The 20829-nt window shown below is 38.6% G+C and overlaps 1 protein-coding gene and 1 pseudogene across 1 annotated transcript; both read right to left on the bottom strand.

Moving 5' to 3' along the window:
- Positions 1 to 10904: 10904 nt before the first annotated feature.
- On the bottom strand, positions 10905 to 11672 carry LOC142181518 (NAC domain-containing protein 78-like). Its single transcript, XM_075254434.1, has one exon. It carries the CDS (start codon positions 11670 to 11672, stop codon positions 10905 to 10907), a length of 768 nt encoding a protein of 255 aa, XP_075110535.1.
- Positions 11673 to 15729: 4057 nt separating this feature from the next.
- LOC142182444 (18S ribosomal RNA) lies at positions 15730 to 16197 on the bottom strand (annotated as a pseudogene).
- Between the last annotated feature and the right edge of the window lie 4632 nt (positions 16198 to 20829).

Below are 20829 nucleotides of genomic sequence, written 5' to 3'. Positions count from 1 at the left end.
AAATGGGAAACTGGCAAGTGATGGCCAAGGCTTTGACGGAGGCGAGGCAGCTTGGCAAGGGCTTGACAATGAGTTGCGGGCTAAGGATGGCACTTAATCATGGCAAAGGCATCAAGGCATGAGGTAGTGATGCCAAGACAAGGCAAAAACGGATGGGCAAAGGCAAGCAAATGTGCAACGGAAAGGCAGTGCGCGGGCAGACTTGTCATGCCATTGAGTTGCGGCAAACGGGCCAAGTTCGTGGGCGGTGGCAAGGCTAATTGCGGCACAATGCAGCTGGATACAATGGCATTGGCGCCTGGTCCAAGCCATGGCACGAAATTGGGCAGCAAGTCTTGGATTGTCAAAGTCAAAGGCGGTTATCGGCACATGCTGTGCACATGGGCAGCAGTTGAGTCTTGTCCAAAAAGTTGGCAGGAGTTAACACGTTTTTTAGGGCCATGATCTCATTGTCTTTAGCATGATTTACATGATCCTAGTAGTTGGGGGTGTCAACTACACTAAGCTAAAGTAGTGGGCTGACTAAGCAAGTGCCTAAGCCTAAATATAGGCAACTAATGTGTAAATTGGGCTGGTTCATAAGTTATAAATGGACAGCACCCTTCCCTTTTTGGAAAAAGAGTGAAAAACGTGTAGAGTGCATGTTTGAGTTAGGAAGGAGTCCTAAAACCTGTTTTCAAGAGTGAAAACAACCTAAGGCTAAGAGTAGTCTTGTGAGGGTCAAGAGTGATCTTCATTTTGTACACGGATGTACTTTGAGTTTGAGTTTTCTTTGTATTCTCGAGTTAAATACAAAGTTGGGAAAGAGTTTCCTGTATATTGTGCCTTTTGTTCACTTTAGTTTTCTGTCCCTTCATTCAATTTTCCATTGCCTAAAATCAGTATCTACTTACTACGTTGAAAGCTGCCTAAATAAATCTAAGTCCAAAGTTGCATAATTTTGGCCGAGTGTTGGAACATGCTGAAGTCAAGTCGAGACTTGGCTGCCGCATTGGCTGTTTTTGTGGAGCATAAAAACCCCTGTGACAACTGGTATCAGAGCGGAGCAGGTTCGTGACGGAGACACGACGGACTGTGGCAGATTTCGTGGTCTTGTTCGAGAACATGGCTGGTGGTAACAATGAACTGCGGGAAAGGCTAACGAAACTGGAAGCATTGGTGGGAAATGTTCCTGATGGTGAAGAATTTTCAGACCCTTATGACAAGGCTTGCCTACCTTGAGGCAGAATTGGCAAGGCTAAGTCAAGAGAATGCGGATCTGAGGACGGAAACAGTGGTGCTACGACGTGCTGTGGGCGAGGATGCTCCTCAACGTGGTGCTGAACGTCTCAAGGTGAGAATTCCTGAACCTAAGGCATTTAGTGGTGCAAGGAGTGCACGTGAGTTGGCGAATTTTCTTTGGGATATGGAGCAGTACTTTCATGTTATTCGTGTGCAAGATGAGATGGAGAAAGTAACCTTAACTAGCATGTATTTGAGTGAAGATGCTAAGTTATGGTGGCGCACTCGTGTGGCTGAAGATGAAAGTTTGGGTAGACCAAATATTGAGTCGTGGGAGCGGCTTAAAAAGGAATTGAAGGATCAGTTCCTTCCTAGTAATACATCTTGGATTGCTAGGGACAAACTGAAAAAGTTGAAACACACCGGATCAGTTAGAGCATATGTGAAAGAGTTCACATCTTTGATGCGGAGCATCAGCAACATGTCGGAAGAAGACAAGTTGCACAACTTCATGAGCGAGCTGCAACAGTGGGCACAACTCGAGTTGCGAAGGCAGAATATTCAAAACCTCGCAAGTGCTGTGGCTGCGGCTGATGCATTGGGCGATTTTCACTTGAGTGATGAGACTTCTACTTCCAAGTCCAAAGACGGAAAGAAGGACAAGGCAAATGAGTGGAAGAAATGTGAAAATGGCAATGCAAATGAAGACAAGGGGAAGGGAAAGCAGGAAGCTGGAACATCAAAAAGCAAGGAGAATGGCAGCAAATTCAGTGGTTGTTTCCTTTGTGATGGACCACATCGAGCAAGGGACTGTCCGAACAAGGCAGTGTTAAATGCCATGACTGCCGCGGAGAAGAGGGCTGCATTGGAGGCGCTGGACAGTGAAAAACAAGCTGTTGGTGTCAATGCAATTGTAGCTGAAGAGAAACGGGGTCAAGGTGCGTTGATTGTCAACCCCTTAGGACTCTTACATTGAGTTGACCTCGACGAGGACGTCGAGTTTCAAAGAGTGTGGGTGGTTTGTTAGACCTCCAACAATTGAGCTCGACCGGACAACACGAGTGTTATCATAAGGCAGCAAGAGTGTTGCAAAGTTTGGTGCATGAGCAGCACCAATGTCAAAAATGGGAAACTGGCAAGTGATGGCCAAGGCTTTGACGGAGGCGAGGCAGCTTGGCAAGGGCTTGACAATGAGTTGCGGGCTAAGGATGGCACTTAATCATGGCAAAGGCATCAAGGCATGAGGCAGTGATGCCAAGACAAGGCAAAAATGGATGGGCAAAGGCAAGCAAATGTGCAACGGAAAGGCAGTGTGCGGGCAGACTTGTCATGCCATTTAGTTGCGACAAACGGGCCAAGTTCGTGGGCGGTGGCAAGTCTAATTGCGGCACAATGCAGCTGGATACAATGGCATTTGCGCCTGGTCCAAGCCAAGGCACGAAATTGGGTAGCAAGTCTTGGATTGACAAAGTCAAAGGCGGTTATCGGCACATGCTGTGCACATGGGCAGCAGTTGAGTCTTGTCCAAAATGTTGGCAGGAGTTAACACGTTTTTGAGGGCCATGATCTCATTGTCTTTAGCATGATTTACATGATCCTAGTAGTTGGGGGTGTCAACTACACTAAGCTAAAGTAGTGGGCTGACTAAGCAAGTGCCTAAGCCTAAATATAGGCAACTATTGTGTAAATGGGGCTGGTTCATAAGTTATAAATGGACAGCACCCTTCCCTTTTTGAAAAAGAGAGTGAAAAACGTGTAGAGTGCATGTTTGAGTTAGGAAGGAGTCCTAAAACCTATTTTCAAGAGTGAAAACAACCTAAGGCTAAGAGTAGTCTTGTGAGGGTCAAGAGTGATCTTCATTTTGTACACGGATGTACTTTGAGTTTGAGTTTTTTTTGTATTCTCGAGTTAAATACAAAGTTGGGAAAGAGTTTCCTGTATATTGTGCCTTTTGTTCACTTTAGTTTTCTGTCCCTCCATTAAATTTTCCGTTGCCTAAAATCAGTATCTACTTACAACGTTGAAAGCTGCCTAAATAAATCTAAGTCCAAAGTTGCAGAATTTTGGCCGAGTGTTGGAACAGGCTGAAGTCAAGTCGAGACTTGGCTGCCGCGCAGGCTGTTTTTGTAGAGCATAAAACACCCCTGTGACACCTGCCATTGTTATCAGGACCACATATAACAAGCACACGAGTATAGACCTAGAGTGATACTTTCACAAATACTGCTCAGCTTACAAAATTAAACTCAAGAAAGAATATTGCTTTCATAAAAGTAGTCGTTCAACTCAACTTAAAACTAACATAACACAAGAAGTAAATACCAAGCCCATCAAATACATTAATTATACTCGATTAACTCTCTCTCTCTCAACAACTCAACGGTAACATTTCTCCCGCGAGTAAACCACACGCTCCTCCCCATGGACCCGCCGGACGGTGCCATTCCGGTGCGTCTGGATGGGAAAAATACTTCTACCACACATGCAAAGCAAACCAATGAAGCAATTGAAGGCAAACATCTTATGCAACCACAATCACAAATTACTGAAATTCATCTGCGAGCCCTGACTGCCAAGATCGAGATTCGTGATTACAACACATACCACACACAATGGTATGCTAGAAATCGTGTTCAAAGCATCAAATTACTATGGAGTCATGGCTTCCGAATGCAAATCCACCCTGGTTGACAGATTTCTTAAGCATCGGCCCCAAATAGATCGAATTAGGTCTAAATTTAAGGAATTGATTTCTCTAAAAGGATCGACCAAAATTGAAGGGTACGATAACTTCAATGTTTTTCTAGATTTCACTAATGATGAAGATTTCTCTACGATTTGGTTCAAACGAGTCATAGAGATTGAGGGACAACAGATGTGGCTTCAAAAGTGGTCACCGGAAGAGGACCTCCCAATTGCACCTGTATGGGTACTCCTTCTTGGCCTTCCTTTCCATATGCATACATGGCAGTATGTCAAACAAGTGGTTAGTGTTGTGGGTACTCCGCTTAAAGATAGAACCTCTAAGAAAAGGAAGAAAATCAGCAAAAATGGCTCCCCCAAAAAGAAATCCAATGTGACATTTAAGCATATGTGGTGTCAAATCAGTGGCAGCAAAAAGATTAAGAAAGGCAGGTTGAACAAGCCATTCGACAATAACAATAGCAAGGAAAGAATGCTGAAGACAGTAATTTTTGTGTGAACCATATTATAGGAAACAAGGAGGATAACAGTGAAAACAACACTAACAATGACTCCAATGAGTGTTGTAACTTCAATCAAGCAAACATGAACTATGAGGGGTCAGAACAGATGGTGCAAGAATCTACCAACATTCAAGGAAATATGGATCATGAAAAAGGACAAGCTCAATACAACCTAACTAAATATCTTACAACAAATGAGGGATCAGTTAGCATACCTTCAGAAATCAAAGAAATGCCAGGAATTAATATGGTGGTTCAACTTGAGCTAGAATCTTCGCAAACATCGATAAATAAACTTCAAACTACGAAAGAAGCTGATCAATATATAGAGGTTAACTCTCCTAATGAGGTCACATTGAGGATTTCTAAGGCTCAAATACAAAGTGCCCAAAGCAATCAAGAAGATAATGAAGGATTCTCTCTAGTCAAAAAGGGTAAGAACATAAACAAAAAGATGGTAAAAAAGATAAAAAAATAAGTTGTACTCTTCCAATGTGGAAGGGAGTACAAACTTATTTCTCTCGACTTCATAATTAATTCCATCTTTTGGAATATTAGAAGTGTGGAATCAAAAAAAGTCATTCTCATGCTTAAAAAACTCATTAACATGTATAAAGTGGACCTTGTAGTTATTTTTGAACCTTTTGTTAACATAAACAAGATTGACAAGTACATGAAATTCTTGGGCTTTCAACACTGTGTGCCCAACACGAATGGTCATATTTGGTTTCTTTGATCAGGAAACTACCAAACTAGTGTGATTGATAATAATGATCAGCAGCTTACCATCAAGATGCACTACAATCCTCCAAATTATGATTTATACCTTACAATAGTATATGCTAAACGTGCTGTCAATGAAAGGAGAGAGCTTTGGAGTACTTTGGAAGATATTCACACACATATCGAAGGTCCTTGGTGCATTGGGGTGACTTCAATGTCATATTGGATCCAGATGAGAAAAAAGGGGGCAATCATCACAAAATGCACAAAAGTTTTGAGTTTGTAGCTGTATGGGTAATTGCGAGGTTGTGGATTTGGGGTTTGTAGGCCCTAAATTCATGTGATGCAACAACTGGAAAGCTAGGAAAAGGATTTGGAAGAGACTCTATTGAGTCTTTGTTAATGATCCATGAACCCAATTATTCCAGATTAACATGGCCAAACACCTTGCTAGGACCGGCTCAGATCATAGTTCACTCCTCATCAAATGTCAGAAGTAACTTCAAGCTGGCGTCAAATACTTAAAATTTATGGATTTCTGGGCAGAGCAACCATCATTCATGAACTTGGTAGAAGAGTTTGTAGCACACAAGTTCCTGAAAATCCCATTTGGAGGTTACAACAGAAATTGAAACTCCTTAATAAGGAACTCACTCGATGGTCGAAAGAGGTGGTTGGGAATGTTTTCGAACAAGTCAACATATAGGAAGCAAAAATGGTAAACCTGGAAGAGATTGACACCCTTAATAAAACTTATCAATCCAGAGAAAAGCTCAAGAAAGGGAAAGCAAAATATATCAAGTGGCTGGGCATGCAAGATACTATCCTTAGACAGAAAGCTCAACAAAATGGTTTGAAAAAGGGGAAAGTAACACCAAATACTTCCATAGCTTAATTAGAAATAGAAGTTGTAGGCTCCAACTTCACACAATCAAGAATCACAATGGCTCCTGCGTCCAAGGTGATGATAATATCTCTAAGGTGGTTGTGCATCACTTTAAGCACCTCTTTAACCTGCAACATCAATTCCGAGATCATGATATGGTCAATTGTATTCTAATATGTATCACTAAGGAAGATAATGACATACTCAATGCTATTCCAGATGAGGAAGAAATTTAAAATGTCGTGTTTAGTATGAGTGCTTCAAGTGCAGCTGGGCCGGATGGATTTAATGGCACCTTCTATCAAAAGGGTTGATATATCATCAAGTATGATATAACAGACTTTGTGCATAACTTTTTCAATGGCAAAGTCATGACCAAATTCTATACTTATAAATGACTATTTCTCATTCCCAAAGTCAATTCCCCAACCAATTTCTCTGAGTTCAGGCCAATTAGTTTGAGCAACTTCACCAGCAAAATTATTTCTAAGATTCTATCTAGAAGGCTGAACCCTATGCTATAGAAACTAATATCCGATAATCAAAGTGGATTTGTCAAGTGTAGGATGATTACTGATAATATGCAATTAGCACAAGAAATTATTCACAATATAATGTAGAACAACAATGGGGGTAATGTGGTTATCAAACTGGATATGGCTAAAGCCTACGATAGAATGTCTTGGAATTTCCTAATGGTCGTCATGAGAAAATTTGGTTTCTTAGAAGCTTGGATTGATATCATTTGGAGATTGGTAAGCGGTGTGCGGTACTCTATCATAATTAATGGTTCTAGAAAAGGCTTCTTCACATCATCGCAAGGTCTCAAACAAGGCAACTGACTATCTCCTTCCCTGTTCATTATTGGCGCTGAGGTACTTTCCAGGTCCTTAAACAATCTTGCTATCCATAACAACTTCACCCCATTTCCATGGACCATTGAGGCCCTACCATTACACACCTTTCTTATGCTGATGACATAATGATATTCACTGGAGGAGACAAGAATTCAATCAAACTCATTAAGAGTCGAATAAGAAAATATGAAAAAGTATAAGGCCAAAAAGTGAATAACGACAAGAGTTTCTTTGTTATTGCTCTGAATACCTCTGCTAGTAGAATTAATAGAATCAGAAGAGCTTCTGGATATATAGACAAGTCCTTTCTTTTCAACTATCTCGGATGTCCAATATACAATGGCAGGAAGAAAATTAGCTTATTTGATGGCATGCTAGCCAAAATTGTGAAAAGGCTCAATAGTTGGCAGGGGAAGATGCTTTCCTATGGGGGGAAGATAACCTTAATCAAACATGTCCTTTAATCCCTCCCTACTCACATATTATCTGCTATGCCACACCCAAAGGCATCATCAAGCTTATGGAAAAATATTTCAATAATTTTTTCTGGGGGTCTTCTGAAAGAAAGAACAACAACCACTGGTTCGCCTAGAGTAATCTATGCCTACCTAAGGATGAGGGTGGAATGGGTTCAGGAGAATGGAAGATATCACAAAGACTCTCAATCTGCAAAGATAGTGGAGATTCAGGACACAACCATCTCTTTTGGCCATTTTCGTTAAAGCAAAATATTGCAAAAGGGCTCACTTGGTTACCAAAGTTCCTACTCCCTCTGACTCTCACATTTGGAGAGATTTGATGAAGGCAAGGATCAAAGCAAAGCCAAATATTATTTGGAAAATTGAAGCACTGGTGGGATAACTGGACGGGCAAAGGTGCATTGGCCAAGGTAGTTCATGGACCTGGTAAATCTCCCAAGCTTCTTGTTAACAACTTCATCCTTGAAGGAGCCTAGGACACCGACAAATTAGCAAACACTATTCCACCTCACCTGTTGGATTATGTTACTAAGGTCGATATTGGTAATAGAAATCTCAATGACTTCCCACTATGGAATATAGTTGAAAATGGTCATTTCAATAATAACTCGGCTTGGCAATTAGTGAGAATTAAAAAATAGAAAAATAACTTCAATAGTAAGGTTTGGCACAAGTCCATATATACCTTTTAAAATCTCCTTCCTATCCTGGAGGTTATTTAAAAGGCGATTACCTTTTGATATTATTGGTAAATTTGGCACTAACATTGTTTCTAGATGTTCTTGTTGTTCTTTGCCGCGGGTTGAAACTTTGGAACATGTGTTCAATGGAAGCTATGCAGCAAAAATAACATGGAATACAATTGGCAATCAATTGGGAATAAAGCATCAAATAGAGCAGGTGCTGGGCACCTTCAAAAGGTGGTGGGAAACAAGCTCCAAAAACAAGGTCCATACTTTGATCTCACAAATAGCTCCAATAACAATATGCTGGGAGCTATGGAAACAGTGGACATCGTGCAAATATGGTAATCAGAAGAAGTTCCAACTCAACATGATGATGCATCAAGTAATCTGGAATATCAAAGGATCCATCTCGAAACTCATACCAACTTGGGACAACCACCACCCTTGGCCAGCTCTCTATCAAAGAATCGAAAGGCTGAAACCAATTCCAAGCTGGAGTGAAGTGTTGTGGTTGACACAAAATTAGGGAAGTATCAAAGTTAATATCGATGGTTGCTACATCAGAGAAAACAACAAAGCTAGTATATGAGGCAACGTAAGAAATAGCAACGACGATCTAATTATGGCATTCTCGATGACAGTTCAGTGTGATAACAACAATAGTGCAGAAGCTCTTACTGATAAGTTTGGAATGAAATGGTGCAGTCTACACACTAATTTTATTCTCGAACTCGACTCTATGGTGATTGCAAACATTCTGATAAACATGGATACCAACAATCTGAAATCAAACAAGTGATTGATAGAATGCTGCATATTATACAACAGGCCAACGTAAGGGTAAAGCATTGCTACTGAGAATGTAATCAGGTTGCAGATTGTCTTGCGAAATTGGCTTCTACCTCGGGTAACAGTATGACTATCAACTCATATCAACAACTACCTAGATGCGCTAAAGGCTACTTCCTTTTGGATAAGTGGCAAATGGCCAGTATCAGAACCAAATACGACAAAGCTAAGTTTTTAGTTAGTTAAAGATGTAATCTTAGCTACCCAGAGAAGCTAAGTATATATCTCCTTCTGTTTCTGTTTTAGGGTGATGGAATTACCAAGTTGTATTGTCTGAGATAAGGCCTAGTCCCCCTCACTGATCCTTTTTGGTGAATACAACTGCGCCCAGTATTGCAACTGGGTAATTACATAAAAAAAAACAAGAAGTAAATACCAATAACACAGCACATTAGAAAAACAACGTCATTCATAATCAACGCATTTGGTGGCATGAGATTTTTAATTATATGTGGTCATTTTTTAAATAAAAAAAACTACTTTGAGATTTTGAAAGGAAGAAATTGGCTCCGTTAGTCACTAATGGCATTTCCAGCCGTTTGGTTAACGGAGAACAAGCCGATTTTAAAACATAGGGTGTAAATGCTCTCAATCGCAAACATTAGGGCTATCTATGGCCCTGCCGTTTACTAAATTCTGCAAACTATGCAAACACGACACTTCTGCTAACTCACTGAACCAACCTCTAAAGAACGATTGCAAATATAGCCGGAATATATCGAGAGTCGCTTAAACTTGGTAGCATATTTCATTTAGATATTCAAATTAAGGCTCATTTCAATTGAGCACCTAAACACATTATAAAGTGTTTCTATTAGACACTTGTGTCTCAAACTTTGGAAAAGCTTTTGTGCGCGCGTGTTCTCAAGCGCCCGTCACGTAGATTTGTTAATCACTTAAAATATGCCATCTCCTGTAATTATACACATCGAATATAAGCATATACTATAACAAACAAAAATTAGACTGGTCAGTTAAGAAAGAACCCAATCAATTAAAAACAAACTCCTACTCTGTTTACCAAAATTAAAGGCTCCGGATCCCCCGCTAAAAATAAAAACCAAGAACCATTTTCCTAATATCTTCCCAATGAGTGTCTAATAGAAATACTTTATCATGTGTTCAGGCGCTCATCTTGAACATCGTTAGTCCAAGTGTGTAAATGGAAATAGTATGCCGCCAATTGCCATGATTGAAAGAACGCGCCCCAAATCTTTTGTTAGCAAATATTATTTGTATGGCAATATTCATAATCAAAATCATGGTTAAGACGTGGTTAATTAATTAAGCATAAGCCATTGATATTAGTATGGGACATCATCATCCATCCATGTTATAAGAACTTGGGAGAAATATTAATGGAGACAATATAGGAAATGAAGATAATCAGATTACACTATATTCTGAATCTACCTAGAGAAAATTTAAAATAGACTGCTTTTACTTGTAAACAATTCGCGACTATGGTTCAAACTGGTTTACTTTAGTGGTGTTTAACAACAAGCTTAATACAATTAAGTTGACAAGAAAGACATCTGTTGCAATCAAAACAACAAAAGATAATTTTGTTTAGTGAAACCAACAACAATACAAGAATAATATGGGCAGTAATTTGTTCTTTAGCTAGCCACTAGAGGATGGATTTGATCGAAACAAAAATTGTGAAAGATGAAGTAGTTAAATAAATTTTATAAGCATGAATGATGATAAAGAATTACTGCCTGATTTCAGTTGTATATATATATATGAATACAAGGAAAGATCTGGCAATAGCAAATTTCTCTTTCGAAGTTTATTCCAATGAGAAACTGTTACCTAGTAGTACTAAGAAATAGTAGTAAGTTTCTGTTGCTTTCCTCGATGTTATAAAGTTAGAAACTAAATATGTCAAAGCTTCTCTATTTTCTGTAAACTCCATCTAGTACTTCATCCAATTATATAAATTGACTGCTGCGTGTCTCTCCTCCCTCGTTCTACTTCCCCTTCATTACTCGTGCTCACCAGATTATATCTCCAAAGTCGTCAATACGTATGAGCAGATCATCAGCCCAATTAATCTCCTGTTGGTAGTAGGAGCAGTCATTATTATTATTATTCTGTTCGTTCATCTTCTGAGTCTCGTCCATAACTTGATGTTCAGCTGCTTGACAAGTTGTTGCTGGTTGTAGTATTGTTGTGCCGTAAACTTCATCAGGTCCATGCAACATAGCTTCGATTACTTTTGGAACATCTTGCTCCTCCATAGTTACCCCATGATTTTTCTCAGCTCTTATATTCTTCTTGATTCGACACACTACAATATCCTCTTTAGGAATATTGTTTTCTTTGAAGAAATCATCCCCGACGGAATATTCTTTCATCAGCCAAATTTTATTATGCTCTCTTTCTTTACTACTAGTTTGAAACTTGAAACATCTTCTAAACCCAACCACAGTTCCCTTACCATTCTTGATAGGAAAAATACCGGTTTGGCCTTTCCATGTCCCGTTGGCGCAATTTCGACGAACCCTTGTATGTTCGCTCTTCTGCTTCTTCAACCGAGTAAAAATATAGCGAACCTTCTCTTCTTCGGGATGATCAGAAGCTCCAAATATCTCCCATGGTGGTTGGTCTCCATAGATATCGGCAAGTTGGAAATTAGGGCATTCACTCGGCAAAAGCTCGCCCTTTAGGAACCTTTTCAGAAAGTTGATCAACTCTGCTTCAGTAGGGTGAAACCGAACACCCATGATACACCCACTGCGTGCAGCTGGTACCATCGACATGGTATATATGGCCGTCTCTTTTTCTTGCTTATAGAGAAACACAAGACTGAGACAATAGTAATTTCCGCAATTCGCAAAGAGAAGAACTTCTGTTCTCTCAAGTAAGAAGACGAGAACTATATGGAAGAAAACCCTATAATGGCGGAAGCTTATTGACGTGAATGCTATAATATAATTATGGACTATTTATAGATATTTATTCAGGTTATTTCCAACAGAGAAAATTTAGGAGGAAACAAAATTTTAGGAGAGAAAAGAAGTGTTGATTTCTGCGGAAGGTTAAGCTTGGGACTCAAGTTAGTTTTTTCCTAATCTTTATATACAATGCTTATTTTTTTCACAATTGAACTAATTAACAGTTGTGAACAGGTGAAAATTAACTGAAAATATAGTTTCCTGTTTTTCTGTTATACTAGTTTCTTGTTTGGTCTAGAACCCTAAATCTAAAAGATTTTTTGAAATCGGCTGTTTAAGTTTAACAGAAGAAAAGAAATTAATGGGAAATTTACGTACTTCCCTCTTTTTGATCATTTACAAGTTTTTACTTTAACTATATTCAACTAATGTGTTAAATAGGAAATTTCTTAATTAACAATTTCTTTTACAAGAAATGGAAAAGCTAGTTAATTTGCCCCAGCGTAAACTAGAGAAATGGAGCTGTAAATTTCAGAATTTAACATCATCCATACGCTTATTGAACACCCTTTTCTTGGAATTAACTTGACTCAATATGCATTTTCACCTTATTTACTAGTGCATTTTCACATTATTTATTATTACTACTTAATTATGCTTGATAAAGCTTGATATAAATATTGGGTGCGAGTAAACTTTTACCATCAGATGCATGTAACTTAAATTCTTCTATATATTAATGGTATTATTACACTAATATAACTTAAATCCTTCTATATATAACAATACTAGTTCTTGGACACGTGTGTTGCACGTGTATCTCATGCTAATTAGTATGAATATTTTAAAGCAAAGTGGATATTCTTAGAATTAGCGTGCAATGAGTTAAATAAATTTAAAATAAGAAAAATGTAAGCTCAAAACTAATTAATGGTGAGCCTACTATGCTTCAACACCACATACTTTATATATCAATATAAGCAACATCGACTGTGGTTGCAAGTGCAACCTGTCTTAAACTTTGTGCCTTATGTTTAAGAAACTGCAGCCTCCTCTTTTTCATAGTCGCGTACATGCCAAGAAGTTGTCGAATGAAAGTAGAATTTTGTAGAAGCTATAGAGAAATTCGATCAACATTTGTCTTCCTTAGGATCGCTAAAAAGTCAACATAATTTTATGGTGTACAACTGCATAGAAATAAGTAATAGTTAATTGTGATAGAGATACATAATAATTATTGAAATCAATAAATTTGATTTATATTTATAAATCATAATTGCACGTACATGTACCCTTTGTCCGATTCAAATTATGAGCCCTTTCATCTGTGAATTTGATAGAAGAATATAAGTTGAACTGCATAAATACAATAGTATGTAATTTTAACATGCCAACTGCATAACAAATGTTGATAGTTTGATGTTTTTTTTATGTAGATTAGAGAATGATTCACACAAATTAATTTTCGATGAGAATTTATATATTGTCTGGTAAGTTTTAAAGTAAAAATTTTCATATTAAAGAAAATATAAAAGATGATAAAATTTATGAATAAAATATGTAACAACAACACGAAAGTAGGAACTACAAATGTTTTGTGTGTTCTCAAGTTTGCCACCATAGAAACTTATCGTACACCTTTATAGAGTATAACTAAGAATGTTAAAAAAGCTATAATGAAAAAATAATAATTCTTAGTTCTGCACTAAGTACTATAGTGATTAATTAGCTATGATCCAAAAGTACTTAAGCGAAGTCTACCATTGCGACAGAAGCTAATTAAATATAACATAACAATAATAGTACTAAATAATTTGCAACAAACATTACGAGTAGTCAATTAGCTCTAATCCAAAAAGGACCTAAGCGAAGTCTACAATTGCATCATAATTTATTTGAACATAACATGACAATATAAAGGTCTTCTACGGTCCTAAAGATTCTCCAAATTAACTTATCATGCTCCAGACTATCTGGAGGATTTTCACATTAGTACTCTGTTTAACCTTAGAACTATTCAACAAAATCGCATAATCAAGAATAATAGGTTGCTAACTATGATCCGAAAAATGACTAAAAAGAAATCAAAATTTACACCATAAAATAATTAAAACGTATATACCTATTGCAGATACTGGTGAGTGAAGACACTCTTTTGCCAAAAAAACAAATCTTGCAGAAAGAATACAAAAAGGATAATGGGACAAAAATACATAATGGGACAAGAATGTGAAAAGATTGTGAAAAGAAGTTACTAATGTTGAATATGAAAGATACAAACAACAATTAACTAAGGTAATTTACATTGACATAAATAAAGAATGTAAAAAGGAGGTTATCATGGACTGATAGGTAGTGACAGACTAAACCTCAACAGATAAACAAAATTAAACTGTGTAGTAAAGTAGACATGCTTTTCATTCAAGTATTCATCTCAAGCAGTAAAGTAAATGCAAATATGAGATGTGAAGTATAAAGCTCAGCAAATCTCTACGTGCCAATGCACAGAATGCATGAAAATGTACTACATACCTCCACTCTCAAGTGATCAACCACTCGGTGCTGTATATGGCTATCCGGCCTAGGGAAGATCCATCCCGGAATATATACACATCACTTACAACAGTCACTCAGTACCAAGGAAAGCCATTTCAGCCCTATGGAGAAGATCCATCTCCAGGTATAAATACTTCAGACAAGATCCATGTCCAGGGAAGATCCATCCCTCAAAATATCAATTGCGCTCACTGAGGTGTGTTACAGACTCCGGAGGGGCTCCTACAGCCCAAGCGCTATCATAATCATCAACATAACCACTACAACGTACAACCCGATCCCATAACTGTCACTCATAATCAGGCTCTCGGCCTCACTCAGTCATCACTCTCCAGTCTCACACACAAGGGCTTACAATTCCATGAAACTAGCCCGAAACAATGATATGATGTGCCAAATAATAACAACTGAGACATAATATGATATGCATGAATAAGACTGAGGACAGAATATCAATGAATCTAATGAGATGACAGCAAGAAACGACCACTAGAGTCTCAACAATATCAGCGCGAAGCCCTAACATGATATCAGCATGATTACATCTCATTTACTTAATCACATGATAGAAACACAGGTATCACCAAGAAAGAGGCACTAACCAGTGCCATAGAATGAACTAGGACACAATTTTTACGGTGCACGCCCGCACGTCCGTCACTTGATATGTGCGTCACCTCAACACTAACCATATAATACATAGTTCAGGGTTTTGAACCCTAAGAAACAAGTTTGGAAGCGTTACTTAACTCAAACCAAGACAAATTGTACTCTGCGATACCTTTGCCTCTGGAATCGGCCTCCAAACGTCCCGAATCTAACCAAATGCAATACAATACAATAAATATAGGGCAAGGAACCAATTCCACACGAAAAACTATCAATTTAGACCAAAATCTCGAAATTCACCCAAATCCGGCACCCGAACCCATGTCTCAAAATCCGACAAAAATCAAAAAACAAGAAAGCTCTTTCACTCACGAGTCTACCCATACCAAATTCATCAAAATTCGACCTCAAATGGTCCTTCAATCCTCAAATCAAACTCTCCAAAATTCCAAGCCCTAACCCCTCATTTTCACCCCTAATATTCACTAATTACATGATTAAACAATGGGAAATCATCACATTATACGAGTATTAGGGCTCAAGCCACTTACCTTACTGATAAACCCTTGAATTCCTCCTCAAAATCGCTCTTAAAAACTCCAACGCCGACTAAAATGGTGGAAAATAAACCAAAATTCGCGAAGTCCACAATTTATACATTCTGCCCAGAACTTCTGCATCTGCGGTCCTGTGACGACCAGGCCATCCGTCTCATGAGTTACCGCTTTGTTTTCCTTATTTCTGCTTCTTTATGCTTTGTTTATCCGTGTTATGTGGTATAAGGGTGGTCAGATCGAATCCAAAACGATTTTGGTAAGGTTTGAGACACTTAGTCTCTTTCTTCCATCAATTCCTTTGAGTTTCATTCTTGCGAACCTACTCCCCAGGCGGGATACTTAACGCGTTAGCTACAGCACTACACGGGTCGATACGCACAACGCCTAGTATCCATCGTTTACGGCTAGGACTACTGGGTATCTAATCCCATTTGCTCCCCTAGCTTTCGTCTTTCAGTGTCAGTGTCGGCCCAACTGAGTGCTTTCGCCGTTGGTGTTCTTTCCGATCTCTACGCATTTCACCGCTCCACCAGAAATTCCCTCTGCCCCTACCGTACTCCAGCTTGGTAGTTTCCACCGCCTGTCCAGGGTTGAGCCCTGGGATTTGACGGCGGACTTAAAAAGCCACCTACAGACGCTTTACGCCCAATCATTCCGGATAACGCTTGCATCCTCTATATTACCGCGTAAGGAAGCTTAAGTTGGAAAAAGTCAACAGGATGTTCACTTATGTTTTGAGACATCTACTTCATTAAGTGTCGAAATATAAAAGGGCTTTCTTTTATAAAACTCATGTTCAAATTAATTAGTCATGAGGATAACAGAAGCATTTTCGAAGAATAAAAATGCAAATTATTCTGTAAGCCCTTAAAAATTAAGGCAAGAATAAAGAAAACCGAAGTTTTAAATAATAACACGAAGAACTTCTTAATATGTAAAAATCTAAGACTAAGGACAAACTTAGTCATAAAACTACGAGATTGTTTATATAGATTTCCCCATAAAAGACTTGGGGACTTACATCTTCAAAATCAACCCTCAAATAAAGTTAAGGGTCTGATTATAGTTTTCCAAAACAAAAGCAAAATCACTTGAATGTTCGAAACCGGTCAGTGAGAAGTTTGAGGAACCGAAGCAAGAGCATCGACAGCAGTGGGTTCAATTTGGGCTGCTACATCAATTGATGCGGTTTCAATTTGGCTTGTAGCAATAGATTCGATTGGGCTTGAAAGAATTGGGATACCCATATCAGCTTCAACATTCACGGGAGCTTCAGCCACGGGAGAAGGGAAGTCCTGAGTTTGTTGAGCCTTTTCAATGGTTTCGTTGATCTTAGTTAACTCCAACTCTAGGTTGAAGTTTTCTTGACCAGCTTCAAGTAGGGTATCACGATGAGAATTCAAAAATGCCCAACTCGTCTCGACAGCAGATTTTTTCTTCAAGGATCTCATAATCCTTTTCCCAAGCACCGATCTCATTCTTTAGCTCTTCATTTTCAGCCAAGGCGAAATTGTGTGAAGCTTGAAGAGAGGCATGGGAGCATTCTAAAACACGCACTTTATCAGCAGAGATTCTGAGGTCCTCTTGTGCTTGAGTCATGTTTTGCACGAGCTCCCCAGCGTAAACTTCCTTTTGGTCCAAAAGAGCTTTTAACTCTCTGATCTCTTCACTAGCTTTAGATAGTTGCTCTGAGAAGGAGGACTCGAGACGTTTTTTGTCTTTTTTTGCTTGGTTTGAAGAAGCTTTTGTAACCGCCAATTCTGAAGTTAAAGCCCGCACTCGCTGCTCTAAGGTACTCTTGCTTTCTTGTAGGTCTTCTATATCAATCTGTGCACTCTCAAATTGCTCCTTCCAATTGATTGCTTTCGCCTGAGAGTCACGTGCTATCTTCTCCAAGGGGGCGATTCTTTTCATCATTTCTGTGCTAATAAGGTTGGCCTGAAAAGGGGAAAAGGAAGTAAGAATCCTCAAAGATAGTCGAATTATAAAGAAAAAAAGGAAGAGAAGGAAAGTACCTTCAAAGCAGCATGTACGATATCATTCATTAAAGTCAGGGAACTATGACTCTCCAACTTGGCTTTTTCAATTGGGCTGATCTCCAACCATGCATCTGCCTGACCTGACTTTAACAAAAGGCTGCACTCGGCAGGTACTTCAATAGTTATCCGCCTCATAGTGGCAATTCTACTTGAAGAGCCCGCTTCTGTATGATGAACGATAGGAGGGGGAATAGTCAAATGAGGAGCCGGAAAAGAGGTGAAAGTAGTAGAAGAAGGAACGGAAATAGCTAGGGCCGGTAAGGAAGGAACCACAAGCACGGGAGTTGGAAAATAAGATAAGGGTACTTCGTCTAAAATAGGTCCTACATCTTCACAACCAAATCCTCTGATGAAAATTTGGTCAATAGACTCACGATATCGTGGGGAGTGACGTCATCGTCAGGAATTGTTATTGGAGTTTCAACAGGATCGGTAAGAGAAACCGACACTTCAGCTTCATCATCAGAGACGATACGTCTCCTAACTCGAGGCCTTGTCACCAGGGAGCGCTCATCTCCCTCTTCTTCAGAGTCCTCCTCTTCTGCAGCTTTCTTTTTTGCAGAAGAACAATCCAAAACTATTTCCCAGACTCTTTCTAGAGAGATACGGGTTCCTGAAGAGTACGGGTTCCCGAGGAAACACGAGAAGCTGCAACTGCTTCAGCAGTAACTCCTAGAATAGCAAATCCTGACGAAAAGAAGGATAGAAATTAGAGCAATAAAAGAGAATATAGACACGAAAGGCACAAAATATAAATTCTTACCATGAGTCTTTACCTTCCAACTAAAACGGTTAGAAAGTATTTTCCAAGACCTACCATCCATCGGTGCGATCTTCATCAATTTATCTACCCAACCACGGAAATTGGGAACATCCCCCAGAACTCCCATGTTAGCTAAAAACAACAAAAGCAAATTAGAGAAGTTGGCAAACTTGAAGGAATAAGGTACGAGAAGGTTAAAAGACTTACGTGCAAAATTCCACATCTCAGGGAAGGGAACATTATCCTCACCCACTAAACCAATAGTGGGGGCAGCAAAAAATCAGGCATATCAGCCGCGGTCTTTGTCATCTTCGGGACTCACCAAAACCCTCTTACTCCTGGCTACTAGTGTAAAAGCACCATTGCAAAAAAGCCTAGGTGAGTAAAGATGAATCAAGTGGGGGAAAGTAACAGGAACTTCGGCTTTAGTGGCTAAATTCCTTAAACAGGCAACAACCCTCTATATGATAGGACCAATTTGGCCCAAATAGACGTTGAAGAAATGGCAAAATTCAAGAATGACTGTGTCAATCGCTGGTTTGAACCCTAAAGTAAAAGGGTATGTGTAAATAAATGAAAACCCAGTTAAATAAGAAGTTATTCTCTGATTCGGATTAGGGATAATAATAGGAAATTTGTTACTCCAATGATAGTCCTTATGAACCATAGGAGTCAAAACTTCTGTAATTTGAGTGGGGTAAGTATCAACACGATCTAAAGCGAAAATCTGGTTTCTAAGAGATTCCCTATCGTGGTAAAAAGATAATTCTGTAGAGACTATCTCTTCTACTAAAGGCTCGCGTAATGGTTCGGAAGGTTCTTTACTCCTAGAAGAAGATTTGTGAGAAAGGGAACCTCTGGTTCTGGAAGAAGGACCAGAACTAGAAGAAGGCATAGACAAACCACCTCGAGTAGATCCTAAGCTACGAAGCCTACCTGCCCTTCTATGATTAACAGGGGCATTGGGGGAAAGAATAAAAAATGGAGACTTCTCGAGAGTGAGGGTTTGGTGAAGACATAGTGAAGAGGAATGATGTAAAGAAGAAGTAAACATAGAATTGAGAAATTAAGTGTTCAATAAAACTTTATGAGGTAAAAGACAAGGGAAGAAGTTATATTTATATTGATAATCGACCGCCAAAGGTAAAAGTGCAGTGAAGGAAGGATCACAATTATGATAACTGGCACTTCGTAAATAGTGGAACCGTAAAAACCTTGAAAGAGGCTGCAAAAACTGTAGAACCAATGAAAAATTGATACGTGTACGGAGTATTAAATGGAAGTGACAATTGAAGCGTCAATTTTGTCATAGCATTAATGGTGATAAAAATTCTCGTTTTAATGAAATTCACTTCCCAAATATTCAAATGATGAATAAATGGAAAGTGGGGGGACTATCTGTATTGGGAAAAAATTACATTTATAAAGATGACATGTTGAGACACGTGGACTAGTCAAATAGTCAGAGAATTACAATTAGTCAAGAGGCACGAGCAGCAATAGAAACGAGCAAGGACAAAGGAAGAGGCACGAGTGGCCATACCTGTTTAAGTCATTTATATCCAAGAATCATTATGAGCAATAGAAATTTGTATTGAATATAATTTATGTAACGTAGCATTCAATGTTTTTAATTATTCATAATAGCCTCATTATGATTTCGGGAAAACGCATATCTTCAAGATATATATAAAAGGGAGGTATCTAATCAATTGTAGGGACAAGAGATATTATCGGAATATACTTTGATTTACTTGTTTTTTCTCCTGATTACACTCTAATTACCCCAAATTACTTTCCTTTGCATAATCTTTTGATTATCAGTAACTCATGTTCTTCTAAATTCTAGCTTTGACTAAAATTCTATTTTTTGGTTAAATAAACTCTACCTAGAAGACTGGAGATCCCAAGATCTAGGTTTGAGGAGATCAAAGAAATTCATTAGTGACGGTTCAACATTTTCAAATAAAAGATTGGTCCATTATCATGATGCAGACAATGTTCAGTACCAAGGATAAAGTGTTAGGACTTTTTAATGTTTTCTAAGTTTGGTATATCAAATAGTGTATCTACGGGATAACACATTTAGGAATCACCTATATAAGTGTGAAGTATAAGACGCTTCAAGGAGAATGTTGTAAGGCCAATTCTCTACGCACTTATGAAACCAGGCGGTGTTCATGGCTGAAATGAACACAACAATGAGAACCAAAGATGGTTAAGGGTTGATTGTGTGACATATGACTGTCTAGGTATACACCAAAGTTCGATGGTTCAAAAATATCAAATCTACCGATTGATCGAGTATATTCGACATATGTTCACTATGGAAAGTTCAAAGTTAAACCTACTTATCCAAATGCGGTTAATCCCTGCTTACGAATCACACACAGTTTTTCATGCATATTTGTTTCGGATAGCTATTCCCCATTCATGTGGGGGATTGTTGGGTTTTGTTATTAATAACAAAAGAGGTATAAATGGAAAGTGGTGGGAAA

Source organism: Nicotiana tabacum, chromosome 6 (assembly GCF_000715075.1).
Source record: "Nicotiana tabacum cultivar K326 chromosome 6, ASM71507v2, whole genome shotgun sequence".
Classification (NCBI taxonomy): Eukaryota; Viridiplantae; Streptophyta; class Magnoliopsida; order Solanales; family Solanaceae; genus Nicotiana; species Nicotiana tabacum.
Note: the sequence above shows the minus strand (reverse complement) of the source record. Positions and strands in the feature narration are given on the sequence as shown.

Coding starts and splice junctions, on each gene's coding strand:
- LOC142181518 (XM_075254434.1), bottom strand. CDS start 11,672: ATGTCGATGGTACCAGCTGCACGCAGTGGGTGTATCATGGGTGTTCGG.